Consider the following 14225-nt stretch of genomic DNA (forward strand, 5'->3'; position numbering starts at 1 on the left):
ATCTATATACAGTAAAGTAAATCATCTGTGGGATCAAAAGTGGTTCACGCGTGGAAAGCCTCAATACTTATTGGTATCAACCTCTCTGTATGTTCAGCAATTATCTATGATTCGGCGGATATTTTTGAATTTGCAACTTTTTTAACCCTATTAAATGCATACCATATTTTTTTTTGCCTCAAACTAGCTAAATACAAGGCCTACTGTATGATGTAACCGTAGGTAATAATTGCAATTTTAAATAATGAAAAAATTGAAATGAATGATTTCTTTAACAGTGATAAATATTGACATTAATTCTGATGAGCTGAATAATTAAAAACCACAAATTTTTCTCTTACCAATCTTCTAAACCACTGCAGTTTCATTTTGAAATATAAACATAGCAAATGTTAGTGCATATGTACATATTTTGTTTGAAGATTGCACATTATACAAAGACATAGTAAAAATAGTAACAACATAAATAGATAGAAAATAGGAAGGGCTAGCACTCACCATATTTGTTATCAATATTGAACTGGCTGAGATCGCGGGTCTCTGTGGCGCGCCGGTCTCCGTGAGTGAGCGCGCCGAGGGACTCCAGGCGCTTCGCCACCGTCGAAGCAAAGCGCCGCTCTCCCGCCAAGTCTGAGATCAAGAAGATGTACTCCGGCGCGTTCACCTGATTCGACCGATGCGTACGTCCTGGAAAACCACAGATTACATCACGTTTATACATTTATAATTTATTCTTTAAAGTACATAATTATTTCAATAAACATATTTTTAATTACACAAAATTCCAGAAGAAATCAAGGTCATCATGATATAGAATAAGACATGAATATTATGTTTTTAATGGTGTATAAATAAACATTTTTTGCAAAAATTGGAAATCTAGAGAAGAGGCCTATGTTTAGCCATTGACTACCTTCAGTGAAATAGTGATGATGATAATAAATCAGTTCTCTCTTTGTTTTGTTTATTTATTTATTTAATGAGTATGTATGAGCTTCATAGTATGTATTTATAATTGTGTATACAAACATATCTTTGTTAAAACGGACTGTCTAGATAGTGAATTGAAACAACACAAGAAGATTTTTCAAGATTTTAAATTACAAAATCTCAATAATTTTCCAGATAATTTAATTAGTTATGACACCATTAAACACTGTAATAGTTTCATCATAGTAAAAATAAGCCATAGCAATGAAGATATTTAGGAATTTTGTAAACTACATCACCATCACCAGTAAAGCCACAGAGTATAAATCAGAACACTCACCAAACTGCTGTATCGCTCTGTCAGCAGACCAGGGCAGCTCCAACGTTATGTGCACTCTCCGCCTCTGATTCCGTGCCCTACAGACAAAAATAACATAAAAAAAGTTGCTCAACAGGTAATGATTATAACTTCATGCTCCAATGCAGCTCTGGCAGCATTAATTATAAACAAAAACTTATTTGGTTTTATAGTATGAACGAAATTTATATTACAATTTGTACAACTTTTGTAGGAATAACCGAAACCTTAATTATTAAAAGCAAAATAACCAGTGTTTCATATAATTCTATAAACCAACAAGTTTATACTTTTATTCCATTGCATACAATAAGTGCAATGTGTAATATGCACACACAGAGATAGTTTGAGATGTTTGTCTACTATTTTATTTGCTTTTAATAATTAAGGTTTGTTTTATTGTAATTAGATATTTTGTATACATGTTCTTATACAAGAATATTAAATAGTTAATGACACTAAATGACACTAAACATGGTTCATTATGTGTAAGTATTAGACCATAAAACTTTTATTTTATTTTTTTAACAAATCAATTTGATGCTTCATGACATTTTTTTAATATATTTGCAATGGTTTACCTTCACACAAATATTACAGAATATTGAACAATCAATCAATTATGTTACAATATTTTATAATAGAAATATTTGTATAAATAATGTCTAAACATTCTTGTTTAAAAAAATCAACTGTTGCTTCATTAAATGCTTGTATGTTTGTGACAGCAGCGATACACAAGATCCTCCCCCTTTTTTTATTCCTACTTCCTTTGTTCTAATTTAATTGAAATTTTATATACCACACAAATAAATTGACACAAAAAGATTCTAACCTTCTATCGCTCTGTAAGGAGATACCGCTGGAGGCTGCCTCAGATATGATGGCCACGTCCTTCTCGCCGTCCATGAAGCGCTGCTTCTCCGTCAGATTGAGGGTTTCGAGGGGTACATCAGCCTCCGACCGACTCTCGTACAGAATCTGTCCGTCCTCCGTCTGCACCACGCGCCCCTTGCGGCCAGTCATCTGCACAAAAATTATAATATTTACCAAAGCTTTATTTATTTATAATAAGACTGATTGGAAATGACCAGGAGTCAACATTTTGTAAATCTATTGGGATGGCGTATGTCCCGCAGTGGGAGCACACAGTTAACGTTAACACAGCATCACTCCTCGACGCCCCGTGGAGGGGTGAAAAACCTGTTGTGTGATTTAACGGTGGTAGTTGTGTAATTCGCATTGGCGGTGCATTTTATTGCACGACTACTACTGCATTGGCGGAAATAACTATATATTGGTCCTTTTCTTATTTAGGATAGACTTCCGCAAAATAACGCCTGAATCCATTAGGAATTTTATATGGATAGTTCTTAATTTGAAACAGATAAAATAACCGTTTTATTGTCATTTTTAACACGCTTAAACAGTAAACAAATTTTATTTGCTAACAATTATCTATGGTTGTAAGAACTGTTTTTACAAGGTGGCTATTTATTGGTGATAGTTTACTTTTGCAGAGCACTTATTTATGAATATCTATTTAAACTGAGAACATACCATAATGCAAATCTTAAAATATTAATCAGCTCCACTTTGCTATAAACCCGCCATTCTTTAGAAAATAATACAAACAGTACTACCGTAACCGCTGTACCGCCCCTTAGATAAGCGCGGCAAGGTTGGGGTTGAGGACAAAGAAGCATGAGCACCGCCGCGAGTGTTGATGGCGGATGCTTTTATGGTTACGGTGCGAGTCGTCTGGACTAGACATAAATTACCCAGCCTTCCAAGGGAACAACACAGTTATGTGGAATTCCTGCCACTTAAAACTGTGTACATTTTTTGTGGTGGTGCCACCAGATCTCATTACGGAATTCGCAGGTGCTACTCAGTACTGTGCCACGGCACATTTCGGAGAATATCTGAACCTCCCACGGTATCTTAGCTGTTCAGCAATACGAGACCAGCTCGCGTAGCTACCTCACTCAGCTTCGCTTGCCGCATACTATAATTCGGTATATACCTCAGCCACGTTCTCGGTGCCGCCAAGCTCGTCCACAAGCTGGTCAAGTGTGTTAGGTGGCAGCCTCCGACCAAGCCTCTCTATCGCCGCGAGGAGTTCCTCCTTCATGCTACAGGCGCGCTCTATCGCAGACCTTGGTGGTGGTTGATTTCGGGTCGGTCCTAAAGTCAAGGAAAATGTAACATACACAAAAAAAAAACACACAAACCCTACGAGTTTATACAAGTTATTTAAAGTTTTTAAATTTTTAAAAGAAATTTCAACCCTATTTACTGAATGACACAAGTTATTTTATTTACATGTTTTTTGTCATAGAGATTCATATGCTATTTTTTTTAACTTGTGAACACCATTTTGAATTGTTTTTTAAGTGTATGGTATATAAATAAAACATATTACACATATCCTGAAATTAATAAATAGTCTTAGAATCATGAATTTTTATAAAAATTTAAAATATCGGTGTTATAACTAGCTGTGCCCGCGACTTCGCCCGTGTGGAAGCCAACAAAAATTATTTAGTTATTTTTTTATAATACTCTTTCTAGCCCATGTTATTCCTTACTACATCAGTTACCTGCCAGTATAAACCCCATCAAAGTCGGTCTAGTCATTTCAGAGATTAGCCTGAACGAACAGAGTGACAATTTTTTTTTTATAAAATTTTGGTATATGTACCGTTCATAATATGCACGTAATTAAAATCAGTTACTTTGGTATTACCAACAGACATTGCAATCTTATTTGTATATATATGATCCTATATTGCATTATATTAAACTTTTTTTATTTCAGTAGGCATAATAGAGCAAATTGTACTTTTTTACCAGACATGTTCGTGTTATGATCATAGAAAAGTATGTATGTTGCAGTAGTCGGCTTTTAAAGAATTTATGTAAAGAGGCGGAATAAATGTTTACCAAGGTAGAGGCCGTTGGTGCCGACGGGCGTGCCGGTGAGGCTGTGACCAGCGGCGGTGGTCACCGTCACCGTGTTGGGCGCGCTGTTGTTCTTCCTCTCGAACATCGTTTCGATCTTATCCTGAGTACTAGCCGCCTTCTTCTTAGGAGACGCTGCCTTCTTCTTCTTCGCCGGTTTCTTCTTACGATTGATCCACGGGTCTACAAATAGCGTATTGCACTTTAACTTCAGAAACTTAACTCCAGAAAGTTTACTATTTTTTATTAAAAAATAATGTTAATACTATTGTATAAATCTCCCAAAATAATTATGAAGCAGATAATAGTAGAGTTTTATTATCTATAGCGATATCCTGGTGTCCAATTCAAATTCTGTAGTAATTATTTGTGGAACTCAGATATACCTGAAACTTTTTCTCACAGACCACTTTTAAAATTTTACTGGTTCCAGTGGATTCCTTACTTCCACATAGAAATGTAGGAGTAAAAAAGGTAGAATAGTAGAAACGATATTCCCAAAACTTGAAATAAATATGAAGATAAGATCTAATTATGAAAATTTATGTTCTGGCTGAATTTCAACCACAAAATAATCGTTACGAAAACAAAGTAAGAAATGATTGTGTTATTTCGTCACTGATGTTACAACTCGTTATATTGAATATACATATATAAATAAGTATTAACAAGTAACAGTTGCTGTACTTTTTAAAATATTATCTGCATACCATGAATTGAGAAGCTCTACTTCTAGTCACGTCAACATAGACGTCCGTAGTCTACCATACACACCTGGACCACTTTGGAAATAAGTTCCAAATAAATATTTATGGCAACTTGGCTTCAAGCTACAAATTTCGCAGCAATCCGACGTGGAACCAACTTCTTCCATTAAATAATAATCAGATAAACAAGCCCCTCAGAACTTTGGGATCTAATAGTTTAAGTGAAGGCAGTGTAGAAGAGTAACGGACCGTCGTCGCTGTCGCTCTCCCTGCCCGCGCGGAAGGGGTTGGAGTCGCTCATGTCGGAGTCGTCCGACTCTTCGGCCATGTCGTCGGCCAGCTCGTCGTCCAGCTCGTCGTCGGAGCCACGGATGAACTCGTCCGAAGAAGAACCGCCGCGGGCGCGTTTCGCTGCCGCGTTCGCTTGCTGACGAGGCGTTACTGTAAAATATATGTTTCATAAAAATTGTATATTTTATAATTAATATTCATATTTTGTCATTCCTGTATAGACTTCTGAGGCAGAGGGTACTGGTCATATTCAGCCATGACACTTCAGATTTTTTAGGATGTCTGGTTTACTCTGCTTGTTTCATTTCACTGTCCGCGAGCAGTGGCATTGTTTTATAATCAAACTAAAGTTGTGTGCATTCATCAATGAGAAACCACCATAATGTTATCTTCATTTGAGCACAAGTAATACAAACAAATAGCTGTGTATTATACACACACATTTATTTAAACATCCCCACACAGTTTCTAAAGCAAGGCTGAGTATAAAAGAAATAAAAGTTTAATAAATTATATTTTAGATTACTTAATAAATTAAAATTTAGTTCATGTAATATTTAATTGCATATAAAATTTAACTTACGCTTCCTTTTCGAGGTGTTAGCGTCGTCGCCATTGCGGCCGTTGGGAACAATAGTGGGCGTGGGCGCGGGTTTGGGCGTGGACTTGTTCGACTCTAGGCCAAGAAGCCGGTTGATGCGGGCGCGGTCCGGTGCAGGAAAATGTTTCTCCACTAACGTCTGGAATACACCCCTGTCGAAAACGTAAATATTTTATATTTAATCATCAATTCATTAATCATTTTTTTTTGCTTCTGTCTTATTGTTCATATGTCGTTTTGCTATTTTAAAGAATTTAAAAATTCATTTTACGAGATGGAAATTCTATCGTTTTATGTTATTGGTTTCCATTAACAGTTTTTGGGCATTAAAAATGGGTAGGATGTTAAGAGCACATAGCCCAAACTCAGACCGATGGTCCTACTAGAGGCTCGATAAGGGACGTTACATTAGACATTGCTCTAAAAGTAACTGTTTTGTAGGTGGTAAATTCGGATGTAGCCAAGTCAAGGTCCTAGGGTTTTCAAGGGTCGACAGTGCTACAAATCATTTTTCTTTTAAATTCATGCAATTATATATAGAAAATCTTTCCTCGTAATATTATTAACAAAAATCATTATTTTTTTATATAACATGCCTATAAAAGTCAAACAAAGTTTTTTAAAGCATATTATCCACTACAGTGCTGCCGAAACAGTTGTACTGCGGGGAGATGATACCCGAGGAAAAAGGATATGAAGCGTTGACGGCACGCTTACGGGAACGAAACGGCTGATACTCCGCCCTCCTTACTCTTATTTGCCGCGCGCATATCTACCGCGTGGTACAGCAGTTTTTGTAGCCCTTTAATCTCAGGGCTTTATTTTAATAAGTCAGCACTGACTTGGCGGTGGAGACGAAGTCGCTGAGCTCGCCGTCGTCGCGCTCCAGCTGGTCCAGCGTGCGCGCCTCGCCCGTGCTCTGCAACCCGATCACCACGCACTTGCCGCACTTCACCGCCTCGCGCGCCGTCACCACCGCGTGATTCACCTGCAATGACCACAACCACCCTCCATCAATTCTCTATTGCTACTCGCTATTTTAAACACAACCATGGCATAATGCACAATAAACACACACTCTAAAGCACATAGGTCAAGTTGAAGGATTTCGTTCTCAAATTTTAAAAAAGAAATACTTTGGCCAAAGATTTTTTTTAAATTTATTTAAGCATTCCTATACAAAGTATTATACAAAATTATTAATAAGTATTACTAAATGGTGGTAAAACTAAAATATAAAAACAAACATTATATTGAAGACAACTTAAAACTGAACTTTTTGGTCAACTTAATATAAAGACTTCTCTATGAAGAGGTTTATGGTCCAGGGTATGCAAAGGGGTGTATGGCTAATTATCTAAGTTTCACCTAGTTTTGCGATTGATGAATAAGGTAAGGCCCTGGAATGGCTCCTGAAAGATGGCAGGCAATCACGAAAAAGGCCTTGCAACGAGCTCCGAGATCAGGACTGCTTTACATATGCAGTTGTAACAATATTTAACCCTAGAAAACTGAATACGTTTTTCTTTTGGCCTAACCGATAATAGGCTAAGAGCTTGTAAACGAAAAAGATATTATTGGGGAGTACAATTTTGATTTCTATAAAGTTGAGTATAAATATTTTTAACATACACGAAAGGTATAAATATTCCAAAGTTTTTTTTTAATCTGTGTAAATAATAAGTCCTAGGACTATGAGGAGATTTTTAAGCTGTTTATTAACTATGTTGTTAAGACAAAAATAAATGAGTCCAAAACGCACCTTGGCTGCAATACAGAGGTATTTAAAGAACCTCTGATGCGCCGACCAGAACTGCCCCCACATGGTCTTCTTCATGCGAGATTCCGCGTCTATCAACTCGGCCGCCTCCGTGAACCGCTGCATCGCCTCCACCCACTGCAAAAAGTTGGATTATTAATAGATCAATTGCCTAGTGCCTTTTGCGGCATTGTTCTTATTTATAAATATTAACATTATGTATTTTATTCCACTTACTATTTACAATATAAATGTACCCAATACAGTAAAAAAGGTCATTTTATTACAATATAAATAAAACCTAGACAAATGAGAGCATCAGTTCCTTGATATTTTTTTTTCTCATTAACATTTCTCGAGTTTTTAAAATAGCTTAGAGTTACATATCCTGTAAATTCGAGATGAAACAAAATAAAATATATTATTTAAACATTCATCATTTTCAGTCCCTCGTCACATTTTAAATGTTATTTTTAAGAAAAATTTAAAGAACAATATTCTGTGGTAACTAAGTATGATAAAATCATTGGAAACAAAGTTTGATACTAACCAAGGCAACAGCTTTGTCGTACGTCTCCTTGAAGGCATCGGACAGTGGCACCTCCTCGATCTTGAAGGTGACGCCGTGGAATGAGAGCTGGCGAGCAATGTACATGCCTCGGAGCTTCATGTCCATAGCTACAATCTCCATAGCGCCCACGCCTCTGTTGAAGATACATAAAAATAATATTTACTTATTGAACATTGTAACCTTTAACGAGAACTTTATCGATCGAAATAAATTTTTAATCAATTTTATTTTTGTCTCTACTCTGCTTTGCAAGGTGTTATAGTTGTGGAAAAGAAACAGTAAAACACTCTGCAGCAACAGACCTTTTAAAAAGTTTAATAATACTCATTTATGCCCCTCCTCTTTTTGTCAGATATAGCCTATGTCAAGGATTATTTTAACCTAGAGATTAAATATTGTTTACCAATTATATGCTACATGTTCTTTGATAAAATATTAAAAAAAAATTGCATTAGGAATCCTCGTATTTTAGATTCGAAATACGAATATGTGATGGTCCCTAAAATGCAGTTCTCTTGGTGGGTCATGCTCCATACAAAACTGGAGTCTAAGGTGACAGATGATTTTTTTTTCCTTTTTTGAAGCTGATTTTATAACAAATAGTGATACCTCTTTTCGACTGCATTAATGAAGTCCATGAAAGTTGGGAACGGGGTGCCTTCGCCCCATATCCCCAAGCGCACCATATACGCCATGTTGCGAGGCTCGGAGGCGCCGGTGGCCGAAGCGTACACCACGCGCGCCTTCGGTAACTTGTTCTGCAGCTCCAGCGCGGTGAGACCGGTCTTTGTGGCCTTGCCCGACCCCACCGGACACAGGTTCTTAGCTTTATGACACTCGTCAAATACAATCTGATCACATTATTAAGGTTTTAATTGTTTCGAAAACGGTACAAATGATTAAAAAAACATTTAATATATAACAAAATTGTCATAAATTTTCTATAACTGTTTTTATAATAAGAAATGGTAGTTTTCATAATTTCGTTTAGCTTATAAATACATAAATCCTTCCTAGACTCCTTAGTACGATCAAACAACTCAGAAGGAAGAGTGTCCTATGAAGGATTTTACCACGAAAGAAAAGACATCAGAGGCACCAGACATTCTGCGGCAGAAATGATGATATGTGTCTGAACATCCGATCTCTCTTCATCACAGAATGTTGTCTTAATTTATTTATTGTAAAAGGATACACATCCGTCGAAGTCCTCGCCGCACCACTGCAGCAGCTGCTTGAGCCGAGAGCGGTACTTGGTGCTTGAAGACTGAGTTTCACCGATAAGCGCCGAGTACGTGCAAAACACCACGCCCTTCTTCACGTTACCGTTCACAGCTGACGAGATCTTCGCGTATTTGAACTGTAACAGAATAAAGGAATAAGGTAAGCATTTATAATTTTGTTCGCAAAAATTACTTCAACATATGTAACACACGGACCACTTCCAACCGATCCTATTGTTTAATTGATGCATTTTAACGTGTGCCCAGTAATTGTATATGTAATCATATAGCGGAATATAATCCGCTCCGCTTATGCTACTTGCACCGCCGGGTATCATACGAAGTATGTAGCCACTGACACTTGTTATTTGCCCTTCGCGAACACTTGTCGCTGACTTCAATATATTTTCCCTTATGCTATGTACAAACTATAAAGTTTGTTTCATTTGACGTATCTAATGTATTTTTTTAATAATTCAGTTTCTATTAGTATTCTCATCTCTTCCCACTTCGCTTATCTGGCATATATCCTTTCCTTTCACAGGCACATCGCTTCACTTGAGATCCAGTCTATCTTTAGTCCAAGTGAGGACCTAAGTGTACCCACTACTGTGGTTGTTTGTCTGAATAAAGGGGTATTATTATTAAGTCACTGCAAAAAGTAAATTTTATACTAATATTCACATAGTTTTAATGAAAATTTTATACCTTATTGAGCGGATGCACTTCAATCTTGCCGGCGCCGATGTCTCGCAGATCTCGTTCCGCATCGTACTTCAGGTCGTTGGACACGGACACCCAAATGGCACGTTTCCGTCCCTTCAGATAGTTCTCAAAGATGATACCGGCTATGGTCCGACCTTTACCCACACCCGCTCCGTCGCCTAATTCAATATAACATTGTTAAGATATAACATTATTTTAGTTGTAAAACGTCCACAGCTGGACATAACCTCTTTATAGATTCCCAATAAAATCCACCAGTATCCAATGTTTTGCAATGAACAAGGTCTTCTACCTACCTTGCGGGTAGACATCTTAAACACAAGTTATGCAGGGAAATAGGAAATACAAGTAAAATCCTTAAAACTGGTACACCCACCCTATCCAAAAATTAATAGTTTTAAAAATAATAAATAATGTAATGAGTAAAAACTTTTCCAAAATCTGTCCTTGGAGACTTTGTACTGGCAGACGTTATCGCCGTCATATTCAAATTAAAAAAATATGTAATGTAACATACTCTTTATGAGCTGATTGGGAATAGGTAGTAAAAGTTTTAAGGGTGTGAATGTATGTATAGTTCATTTGTTGACAATACGCCTTTGGTCTACACTGATGTCATGATTTACAATATATCCGAGTCATTTGTCCACAGCTGCGACTCATAGTAAAAATATACATGTGTCAATAGACCTCAAAAGGTTTGTTCTTAAAATGGCCTCCGTTTTATAGAGCCTCTCATTCTACCTGCTTTGTGTGGGGCAGCGGACGTTACAATTTCGAGGTAAATATTTTTAGTCTTGTATATTTATTATATTATCAATCGTTCTGCTTCCTTTATTCACAATTTCAAGCCCAAAAGATAGTGTCTGGTGTGTATGGGCGTGTATGAGGGCGTTAATGTGGGGGCGTGTGTAGAGCGGAGGCAGTTACCGATGAGGAAGCCGGCGCGCGTGCCGTCCGGCAGGGTGTGCTCGTGCGCCTGCGACGCGTACACCACAGCCTCGAGCTGCAGCGCCGACAGCAGGCCGCCGCGCACCGTCTCCTCTGGCAGACTCAGCGAGTACGTCACGTCCACCGGCTCCACCGACGACAGCGACGCCGTCTCCACCACCGGATCCGGGTGCTTGCGACCCAGTTTCACTGCACAAATCAATTAACTACGTGAAGAAAAATTAATACAGCGCATTTATATTTAGAATACCGATTTGGCTGAAACGAATTACCGTACGTCGGACGCTATGAACACACATTTGTTCAAATAACGGTTTCTCTAATCATCATGAAAGTGTACGCACTCGGCTGAACGTCAGTTCGGCTCGGCACGCGTGCCATTGTCAGTTCGGCTCGGCTCGTGTACCGTCGTCATCGAGAATAATAGATTCCCCGTTTTAGGAATGATAGCGCTAAAGGCTTAAACTATACTTCTTTTTGTAACTAACATTGTGGTCAAAGAAATCCTGGATTACTGTATTTATCTATATATAATGATATTGTCGATGCTCACTCAGAAACCTAATTATTTTCAAGGACTCATTATGAAATTGTATTTAGAACTATTGAGTTTCTCGCCGGCTCTTCTCAGCAGAACTGCCCTCCAAATCACACAATATGTCGATTGATGAGGCTTGCTTGTAACAGCCCATTTAAATAAAGAATATTTTAATTTTGAAATTGGAAGGCGGGCTTGTTAGGTCGCTTAGTCATATACGCCATGGAGTGACAGCGCTAATGTCCCCGAGAGGTCACCACTGTTTTCTTTGTTTTTTTTTTTTAAAAAAACCCTCTATTGGGGAGTCTCTCGTTCTCCCCTTATGTCAGAACAGGGCATTACATTCTTAATTCACTTAGTCTTATTTCTTTGCTCATTGGCACCACTGTTCAAGAGTGCACTGAAGGTTAAATTTTATTTGTTAATGTGATTTATCACATCTAACGTGCGACATTTATATCATTGGTAGGGTAATAGCGTGATTAAGCACATGTGTACATAAACATTGCGTACTTTACATGTATAGATGTAAACTGGCTTTCATTCATATTGCTCGCACAAAACTATTCAAGATGACAACTGCAATAGTTCGGTCATTTCTATGTGATGTTGTCTTTATGCGAGCCAAGACGGACTATACATCTGGACACAAGGACCTCTTACATATATACAGGATGGTTGATAATTGGTACTACTCTTTGGTATGGTTATATTATAACTTTTCTTCGCAGTTAAAAATGTTTAAATCGCTTACACTTTGAAGGCATGTAGTCTGCGTACGTCTCGGCGACACCCATCTCCTCATCATCGACTTCTTCCTCGTCACCTGGCATCTGGAAATTACAATGAGATATATGTATATATTTTTTCCTAACTTTTCCACTACTAGGTGCCAAGGTGGGTACCAAAAGGGCGATAGGGGGCAATCTATTACTCAGTTCTAATACCATCAAGGGGTTGCCAAGCTAATCAAGGATGGAACTAGTAATCTACGATCATGGATTTAAAAAGAAAATATTTTTTTTAGAAATTTCTTCTAGAACAATATTTTCAAGTTTTTGCGCGCCATGCCCTACAGCCTTCCCAAAATTCCTCATGATCTGTGATGTATATATTTTTATATTAAAGCGAAAGGATTACTCTTGTAGAGTCCACTTTCGATTTACCTCTTAATATTAAATTTGCTCTCCTATGGGACGAGGGCCCCAAGTTCGGAAACATTGTTCTAGAATATTCCTCAAAAATAAATAACCTCGTAGAATAAAAATTTAAATATCAATATATCTTCCCATATAAATGGACAAAAAAATACATTAATTATTACTATTTAGCTTATAAATTTTTAGAGTAATTATGAGAAAAAGATAAGAATTGTTTGATATTAATTAGGAATTATAATGTAATTGTGAATATGACTTGATAATAATTATTCACAGTGAGATTAATTTATCAGTTGCTGCACAAAAGTCAATTTAGTATCCGTACTGCATACTGATTGAGTTCGCAGTGAATTTACTGAAGACAAATAATTTTTTGCTTGTATGTTTTTGGAGAAAAACTAAAAATTATAAATAAATATTGATTTTTAAAAAGATATTTCATTCATTTCTGTTTATATGGGTTAATTCTAAAATATTCTTACCGTGTATTTAGAGGTAACAATTACCTTGTCATGAGGCCATAAGCCAGGTTTAGGTTGACCCCAGGGCGGCATCTGTCCGTACTGCGCCACCATTCCAGACACCAGGATCTGGTTCAGGTTTTGCAGAAGATACGAGTTCATCCCCTGCGCCCCCACCATTTCCACTGCAAAATAAAATGGACAATGAGGAAACCCACTCTTTGTTAAAATATCAATATCTCTTTTCACTAATTTTTTTTTACAAGAACGTTAATATTGAACTACAAATTTAAGATACAATTTTATCTAAATAAAAAACACAATGCAAAATAAGCGAACTTGAAGAAACTTTTAAATGCAACAACAATGAACTGAAATAAACAAGTATAGACATTATAAAATCCATTTTATTAATTAATTTTATATTAGAAACATAAAAAACAGGACAATTAAGCAACAGCTTGCCTATGTTATATAAAAGCAGTAGATTAGTGTAAAGATACTACACATTATATTTAGGCAAATAGACCAAAAGAAAGGCAGAAAGAGAAAGAAAAGAGAGAGAGAGTGAGAGAAACATTATCGAGCTATATCGAAATTGCACATAATGTGCCATCATCATAATAATTTCATTCGAGAAGTCCACAGCTGGACACAAGTCTGTAGAAGTATGCATCCAGTGTCTACCGAAGACTTTATCAAGGTTTAAGGTCTATCCGCTGTGCTGGTGGACGTCCAGCGCTTTTGATGACCTACAGGCCTTCAGTTCAGCGCGTTATGTGGTTTTCTTACTGACTCCAACTTGCCAATTCACTGGCCTCTGTTAGTTGCTTATTATAAATAATTGAGTTTGTAATATTCGTAGAGATTTATCAATAATTTGTTTTAAGTATTGCAGAGTGAAAAAGAATTCATATTCTCGTGTTGAAAATAAACTTCTTTACGTATTACTATTATATCGGATCGGCAGACCGCCGAGCTCTTA

The 14225-nt window shown here is 37.1% G+C and overlaps 1 protein-coding gene across 2 annotated transcripts in view; it reads right to left on the bottom strand.

Annotated features, from left to right (window-relative positions):
* LOC137924021 (protein strawberry notch-like) overlaps window positions 1-14225 on the bottom strand; it is a 28535-nt gene that overhangs the window by 5637 nt on the left and 8673 nt on the right. For both annotated transcript variants that reach the window (XM_068767316.1, XM_068767315.1), the window contains 16 exons: window positions 13286-13425; window positions 12374-12452; window positions 11061-11270; window positions 10113-10288; window positions 9377-9541; window positions 8791-9032; window positions 8161-8314; window positions 7614-7748; window positions 6694-6839; window positions 5834-6003; window positions 5209-5400; window positions 4235-4435; window positions 3315-3475; window positions 2124-2314; window positions 1271-1347; window positions 499-687 (listed from right to left, as the gene is read on the bottom strand). In XM_068767316.1, the coding sequence (XP_068623417.1) occupies window positions 499-687; window positions 1271-1347; window positions 2124-2314; window positions 3315-3475; window positions 4235-4435; window positions 5209-5400; window positions 5834-6003; window positions 6694-6839; window positions 7614-7748; window positions 8161-8314; window positions 8791-9032; window positions 9377-9541; window positions 10113-10288; window positions 11061-11270; window positions 12374-12452; window positions 13286-13425 (2628 nt within the window). The remainder of the gene's footprint in view (window positions 1-498; window positions 688-1270; window positions 1348-2123; window positions 2315-3314; window positions 3476-4234; window positions 4436-5208; window positions 5401-5833; window positions 6004-6693; window positions 6840-7613; window positions 7749-8160; window positions 8315-8790; window positions 9033-9376; window positions 9542-10112; window positions 10289-11060; window positions 11271-12373; window positions 12453-13285; window positions 13426-14225) is intronic.

This window comes from Battus philenor, unplaced genomic scaffold (genome assembly GCF_028537555.1).
Source record: "Battus philenor isolate CCGP_79_NKW_IND1 unplaced genomic scaffold, ilBatPhil1.0.hap1 SCAF_23, whole genome shotgun sequence".
NCBI classification, from domain to species: domain Eukaryota; kingdom Metazoa; phylum Arthropoda; class Insecta; order Lepidoptera; family Papilionidae; genus Battus; species Battus philenor.